Genomic DNA, 7,987 nt, shown 5'->3' with positions numbered 1-7,987 from the left:
ATATACATGCTTTACATGATAAAATCAGTGTCATCCCTCTGTCATTTACTTTCAAAATGAAATAAAATTATAACAGATGTATTCCTTAATTCTTCCTGAATAGTTGAACTCGTTATGAAAGCAATTATGGACACACAACATTGGTTTTAATCACAACTAAATGTATTGTTGACATTTCTACAAATGTCTCGAGTTTTATTTTCTACATGCAAAAAGAAAGCATTTGGTAACACTTAGTACATCTTATAATATTTGATATGTGGATATCTTTATAGGCTCGTGTAAGAACGAAGACCGTCAAGAAAGCAGCGCGTGTAATAATTGAGAAATATTACACGAAGCTCACTTTGGACTTCCATACTAACAAACGAGTATGTGAAGAAATTGCAATCCTGCCCAGCAAGAAATTGAGAAATAAAGTTGCAGGGTAAGAACTTTTTAATCAAGTACTAGAGGGACTTCGATCATCAGAAAGGATGCTAGTTCATTTAAATGTTGAATTTTGTTCACTTTGAAAATAAATTCATTTACACTGAGGTGCTTTAGGACTAGCTGCAGAACTGTAGGTCTCTGCTTGAGAAAATTCAGACAGATAAAGCAGAGAGCTACAAATGAAATCCAGTCAAAGCTCCCCCTAATAAAACTGTCCCGGTCAAAGCGTCCCCTGATTTTGGTCAAAATGCCCCCTGATTTTGGTCAAAGCGCCCCTAATAGAATTTTACAGTAAAATGATGTTACAAAACTGCCCCCAAATATTGGTCAAAGCGTCCCCTGATTTTAGTCAAAGCGCCCTCTAATATATTTTTACAGGGAAAAAAAACGTTTCGAGTCGATCCCCAAGCAACGGTTAAAATGTCCCCTGATTTTGGTCAAAGCGCCCCCTCATCTATAAAATTTTTTCAGGTATCTGCCACATACAAAACAGTTCTATTCTGTAACATGTTTGTAAAAATATTAGGGGGTGCCTTGACCAAAATCAGGGGACGCTTTGACCAAAATCTGGGACGTTTTGACCATTGCTTGGGGACGGTTCCCAGACGATTTTTCCTAAGAAATAAATGTAAAGGGGCGCTTTGACAAAAATCAAGAGGCGCGTTGACTAAAATCAGGGGACGCTTTGACCAATATTTGGGGGCAGTTTTGTAACATCATTTTACTGTAAAATTCTATTAGGGGCGCTTTGACCAAAATCAGGGGGCATTTTGACCAAAATCAGGGGACGCTTTGACCAAAATCAAGGGACACTTTGACCGAGACGGCTTTATTAGGGGGCGCTTTGACTGGATTTCCTACAGATCCAAGCATTGTAAAAACCTTCGATTTACGCCGACGATTTTTTGTCGCTACATGTACTTTAGGTATTTATTTCGTGTAGTTGAAATTTTCTCTGGCTTTTAGAATTGCATCATTTAATTCTTATTTGTGATACTTTATTTAAGTTTATTTACCTTTTAACGGTCCGAAACAGTCCTGTACATATGTTTTTAATGTCGGTTTAAAAGAGTTCCATTTCGACATCTGTAACCACAAACAACCATTTGTTAGCATTGAAAGGTAAGTAAATTATCCGGAATTGAAGTTAAATGTATGATTAATTATTAAATACCATTTTTAGAGCTGGTGAAAGTATAAAATAAAAGAAATAATACCCGAAGTGAGCGACAAGCAGAGAGCTACAGTTCTACAGCTACTTTATGACAGGACCCCTACTCCTTAATTGTTAGAATAACCCTACTGTGTCTCAGGACAAGCCTTCACCGCATTAAGAATATGTCCCAATTACTTGCAATGTAGCAAATTGGAGTGGATCTGCTCCAAAATGATTTGGAAAAATGCAAGAAGGGTTGCAGTGAACCAAATTAATCAAAACAAACATTCTTGAGATTGTATATGTCTTTTATCCCCCAAAATAATCCATATAAATACAAAAAACCCTAAATTTTCTCAACTAATTTTCTCGCTTCAGATGTACAGGCCATGTTTACGTTCAGAATTGTTCATAGTAAATGCAGAGTACGAGTTATCGCCAGTGTTTATTTTGCTACACTGCTTATATCTATCATTAAACCAGGTTTGTCGGACAAAATCATTTGAACGATCAAACATTTTATCTACCCCTACCTGGAGATAGAATCCGTTGACTTTTGGATTTTTTTATTCTTGGGCAGAGCAAAATTAAAAAATGACTGTGTTTAAAAATTCAAAATTCAATTCCAGTGTTTAATATTGCATTTAATAAGTAAAATTTGATAATAATGTCTCATTTTCCATTTAAACACTCCATCATTTTTCTGATGTTAATTTTAGAAACAGATTTTTAGCCCATCAAATTTTTTGCTCAAGAATAACACATACTGTACGGGTTAAGTAGACATTTCTACTCAGTGAGCAGAGTTTTGATGCTGGGTACAGAGATAAAAGAACATAAAGACATGCATGTCATATATGGTTGTGTAGAAAGATTATCGTAGAAGACAATTGTAATAAACAATTTGCCAGTGTATTTCCTCTGAAAGTGTAAATGAGTGCGTTTCTGAGGAGTGGGATACCGAGAGTAATTATGAGTTAGATACCTTGTGTTATTATGCTATGAGTTAGAAATTTAGTTCTGATAATCTGAAACAAGTGCCTGTAGTATCTATTGGTTTTTGACATTTGGCATTTATCAGACATAGGTGATACAATTTAAATAAATTTTTCTAACCAATCAAAAATTGTAATTTAATTTTTCTAAAAAGTCAAGATGAAAAAAAAAATCCCGATTATTACCACCTTTTACAATTGACATCTATAGCAAGCGTATTAGAAATGAATATCGAACACACATGAGAATGTTTGACCTTAATAACTGAATATGCTTTTATTACAGGTTTGTCACACACTTGATGAAGCGCATCCAGAGAGGTCCAGTAAGGGGTATCTCCATCAAACTGCAGGAGGAGGAACGTGAGCGCAGAGATAACTACGTCCCTGAGGTAAACTAAAATTTGATAATAAAAAGTTAAATTTATTGAGTGCTGATTATAAGAAAGCTCATTAAATTGCTCACTAGGGGTGGGACGATACATACAGGTATTTTCCTCTAAGATACGGTTTACAATACAAGCATTAAAATATTAGTACGAAACAATAAACGAACGACCTATCAAAAAATAAAAAATGAAAGTACCTGTACTTGGAAAATGGCGGCTTGTACAGAGCAAAGAGATGATGTGGATATTGAAAACACACTTTAAAACTAATAAGTCGTTGATTAGGGGTAAAACGTTTTCACTTTTAAGCAGCTTCGGAAGATTTGACAAGAAAGTTCAGTATGTAAAGCGTGTTATACACAGAAAGTATCGTATCCAGAATTGATATTATTAATGAATTTAATTGTTAGTTCATCTGGTACTAAGAGCTCATAACAAAGCATGGATTCTCTAATTTCAGGAATTTGAAATTTTGAAACAAACTGTGATTTTTGTTTGTAATCTCAACTTGCCTCCAGTCTTGAAACAATTAATATTAATCATAATTAATATACATGTGATATTTTTAAATGAATTTTTAGTCATTGTTCTTTGATGAACTTAGCTGCAGATTTGTAGTGTTATGGTTTTATATATTTGTCTGACCATAACGCTACAGATCCCGTAATGCAAAAAATATTTTTTGCGCACTTTTGGGGAGAATTTCTCCACTTTCCAGCATCGGTCAATTAATTACCTTTCACTCCCTAATTCTAGGCACATTATTTAACTAATCTGTTTATTTTATCCATCTCCCAATCCTCTGTAATTGTCTCTACAAGTGATAAACTCGCTTGATTAAAATTATTTGTTAGATTGCTGAAAATTCACTTCAAGCGAGTTTTTTTTTGCCTGAGAGACAACTATAAATGATTGGGAGGTGGATAAGATATATACATTTTGACTACAGAATGTATCTAGAATTGGGGAGTGGAAGTTAGTTGATTGACCAATGCTAGAAAGTTTAGAAATTCTCCCCAAAAGTGCGCATAAAATATTGCGCTATAAATTGCACCTTTTTTGCATTACGGGATCTGTAGCGTTATGGTCAAAGACAAATATATAAAACCATAACGCTACAGATCTGCCGCTATAATGAACTGCACAACTATTTGTAAACAACTTGTTAATATAAATGTGGTAATATGTACATGTATTATTGATTTTGTAAAGTTTTAGTCAATGAAATTGATGAACTTCAAGTATTAATTTCAAAACACACATAATTTGATATAGAATAATTTGTTGATTTAATGTCAAGACAAAAAAATGAAAAAATACTAATTTTTAAAAATAGTTTTATAATTTATCGTAATATTTAGATACATATTGTATCGTGTTAATGTATCGAGATACGTATCGTATCACAAGATCTGTGTATCGTCCCACCCCTATTGCTTACTGAAGAAATTTAATACAGTGGTAGTTTTATGCAGTTTGAGTGATCTGCCCTTTGATGTATCACATTAAAATAAACAGAAATCAACAGTGAATGACAGAATTTGAAATAAAAAAAAATATCTGCAACATTATATTAGGCCAAGATAAATTAAATGATAAAATTTAAATATTTGCATGTATTTTCAAATAAATGTACACAACAGTGATTTCTGTTCATCAGAGAACGAATTGTGGCAGCTTAGGTACTCAATGTTAAAAATGGACAAGATAAACTCGGTATGCAAGAGCACCATATGAAAAACATTTTCATTAATCTTTAGTGTGTAGAACTTCCTTTAGACTGTGTTTTGAAAGGAGAATCAAAATATGTATTAAAAGTATTATCTAAATATGAAATTGCGGAAAATACTGCAAATAGATACTACATGATATGATTGTACCATCCAGTTTGATTTGAGCTTGCGAAGGCAATGTGTAAAAAAAAAAAAAAAAAAAGAAGAAGAAAAAAAACATTCAAATTTTGATTTACTGAAGTATTAAATTTTAATTGTAGATCTCCTACATTGATCAACACGACATTATTGAAGTTGATCCTGACACTAAGGAAATGTTGAAATCCTTGGTAAGTATTTGGTCATCATCAAGTGCATAAATTGTTTACAGAAATTTAATGGAATTACATAACAGACAACTGTACTGGTTTGTTTTGTTTTTTTAGGACTTTGGAAATCTTCAAGGTCTGCAGGTCACACAACCTATCACAGCTGTACAAGGCTACAGACAGCCAAGAATGTAAAATAACAATAAATATCAAACCCCAAGGCTTGTGTCTGTTATTTATAAGTGTGTAAAAATTGTTAGAAGTACTTGAAAAGTGCTTTAAGGCCAAAAAAAATTTATTAATAGTTTCTCAGGCACCGACGCATTAGTTCAAAAACGGCTTGATAAATTTTATTGACATATTGAAAAGGGAAATAACTCAACTTTCTATTTTTCCAAGTTTAAAAAGAAAATCGGAGTTATTCCCCTTTTCATAAATGCAAAGATAGACGTTTTTATTAGAAAAATAATACATTTCTTCTAAATTTACAGTATTTTGTGAATTAACTTTTTAATAAATGTTTGGAATAATATTATTTAAAGTTGAATATATATTTTAACTAATTTCAGAGAACAAAAATTAAGAATTAGTAGATATCTTTAGCTCTTCTGAGACAAAGGCTCAAAGAGCTAATGCTATGGCCATTTGTGCGGTGTGCGTAAACTTTTTAGAATATGGGCCATAACTCAAGAACCCCTTGGCCAATCAGTACCAAATTTGTCACAGGGTATCCATTTATACTAAAATAAGGGTTGGGACCCTTAAACAAGGGGAGATAATCAGGAAAACAAAACCAAAAGTACTGGTTGCTAAAAAATCTTCTCCATAACCACCAGGCAGATTTTCACCAAACTTACATACAAGGATCAGGATATGTCGAAGATTAAAATTTGCACGGGGAATTACCCTGGGGCAAAGGGCATGGTCTCAAGGTCACTTCAAAGTTGACCTAAGTTTACAATTAATAAAAACGTGTATATTTTGCTTACTATAAGGACTAGGATCATCAATTCTTGTATGTTGATGCATCTTATGACTTCACATCATGTTAACTCAAAAGTAGGTCACGGTGACCTCCTTTTTAAATTTTGCGGGGATTTGTTTTCAAATTGATTTGAAGGCATATTTTGGACACTTTAAGGCCTATGATCATCAAACTTTGTCAGTTGATGCATCTTGGGTCCTCGAACAATGTCAACTTAAAAGTAGGTCACCGTGACCTACTTTTTGAACTTTATGACTTATCCTTTTAAAAACATTAAATTCCATTATTTCAGACACTGGGAGGTTTAGAATCATCAAATCTTGTACTTTGATGCATCTTGGGACCTTAAAACATATTTATGAAAAAGTAGGTCACTGTGAAAGTAGATCTACTTTTTGAATTTTCCGACATTTGTTTTCAAATTGTTTAAAATGCATATTTTGATTACCTTCAGACCTACGATCATCAAACTTGATCAGTAGATGCATCTTGGGTCTTTGAAAAATGTCGACCAAAATGTAGGTCACGATGACCTACTTTCGACATTTTTTGGCTATATTTAAGTATCTTAGGTATTTATTGGCTTAGAATCATCAAACTTTGTGAGTCCATGCATATTTGGTTTTCGGAGAGTGATGACCTAAAAGTAGGTCACGGTGACCTACTTTTGACATTTTATGGCTCTATTTAAGTATCTTCGGTACTTATTGGCTTAGAATCATCAAACTTTGTGAGTTGATGCATCTTGGGTTTTCGGAGAGTGACAACCAAAAAGTAGGTCATGATGACCTACTTTTGACATTTTGTGACTATAATTAATTATCTCTGGTACTTATTGACCTAAAATCATCAAACTTTGTCAGTTGATGCATCTTGGGTTTTCGGAGAACATCGACCAAAAAGTAGGTCACAGTGACCTACTTTTGACATTTTATGGCTATATTTAAGTATCTCAGGCACTTACTGGCTAAGAATCATTAAACTTTGTCAATTGAGGCATCTTGGGTTTTCGGAGAATGTCAACCAAAAAGTAGGTTACGGTGACCTACTTTTGAATATCTCAGGTACGTATAAGCTTAGAATCATCAAATTTTGTCAGTTTAGGCACCTTGGGTTTTCGGAGAACGTCGACCAAAAAGTAGGTCACTGTGACCTACTTTTGACATTTTATGGCTATATTCAATTATATCTGGTACTTATTGGCTCGGAATTATCAAACTTTGTCAGTTGAGGCATCTTAGGGTTTCATTGAATGTCCAACAAGAAGTAGGTCACGGTGACCTAATTTTGAATATCTCAGGTACTTATTGGCTTAGAATCATCAAATTTTGTCAATTTAGGCATTATGGGTTTTTGAATAACGTCGACCAAAAATTAGGTCACTGTGACCTACTTTTGACATTTGATGGCTATAATTAATTATCTCTGGTACTAATTGGCTTAGAATCGTCAAACTTTGTCAGATGATGCATCTTGGGTTTTCAGAGAATGTTGATCAAAAAGTAGGTCATGGTGACCTACTTTTGAATATCTCAGGTTTTGACTTATTTAACTAGAATCATCAGTCTTTGTCAATTAATGTATCTTGAGTCCTCAGAAAATTTCAATCAAAAGGTAGGTCACTGTGACCTACTTATGGTATTTTATAATTATATAATATCTTCAGTCTTAACTGGCTAAATATTATCAAACTTTGTAAGTTGATGCATTTTGGGTCTTATGATTCTAATAGAGTTGGAGGCTTCTAATAGAAGTGATAGATTGTACAATTTATCAGAAGAGCGATTCAAGGCCCTTGGGCCTCTTGTTTACAAATGGCTTTAAAAAGTGTAAAACCTGCTTCAAAAAAAAAAATGAAAAAAAAGCCTGCCTGCCACATTGAATTTTGAATTTTTTGGCCTGAGAAACTATTAAATAATTTTTTTTTTGCCCCAAATCATTACATTTTCAGCTCTTCTGTGATTGCTAAAAATTTTCAAGAACCAATGG

The 7,987-nt window shown here is 33.4% G+C and overlaps 1 protein-coding gene across 1 annotated transcript; it reads left to right on the top strand.

Moving 5' to 3' along the window:
• Positions 1-244: 244 nt before the first annotated feature.
• LOC134246045 (small ribosomal subunit protein eS17-like) lies at positions 245-5,233 on the top strand. The gene is made up of 4 exons (XM_062728308.1): positions 245-427; positions 2,870-2,975; positions 4,966-5,034; positions 5,131-5,233. Exons 2-4 carry the CDS (start codon positions 2,886-2,888, stop codon positions 5,206-5,208), a joined length of 237 nt encoding a protein of 78 aa, XP_062584292.1. The 5' UTR covers positions 245-427; positions 2,870-2,885; the 3' UTR covers positions 5,209-5,233.
• Positions 5,234-7,987: the final 2,754 nt, after the last annotated feature.

The sequence above is a fragment of the Saccostrea cucullata genome, unplaced genomic scaffold, assembly GCF_032062105.1.
Source record: "Saccostrea cucullata isolate Sc308-1 unplaced genomic scaffold, CSIRO_AGI_Scuc_v1 ctg217, whole genome shotgun sequence".
NCBI classification, from domain to species: domain Eukaryota; kingdom Metazoa; phylum Mollusca; class Bivalvia; order Ostreida; family Ostreidae; genus Saccostrea; species Saccostrea cuccullata.
Note: the sequence above shows the minus strand (reverse complement) of the source record. Positions and strands in the feature narration are given on the sequence as shown.

What these genes read in the sequence shown, in the direction of transcription:
- LOC134246045 (XM_062728308.1), top strand. Translation starts at nt 2,886, where the DNA reads ATGAAGCGCATCCAGAGAGGTCCAGTAAGGGGTATCTCCATCAAACTG. An exon ending in GAGATAACTACGTCCCTGAG is followed by an intron (nt 2,976 to 4,965) that starts GTAAACTAAAAT and finishes TTTTAATTGTAG; the next exon opens with ATCTCCTACATTGATCAACA. An exon ending in AGGAAATGTTGAAATCCTTG is followed by an intron (nt 5,035 to 5,130) that starts GTAAGTATTTGG and finishes TTGTTTTTTTAG; the next exon opens with GACTTTGGAAATCTTCAAGG.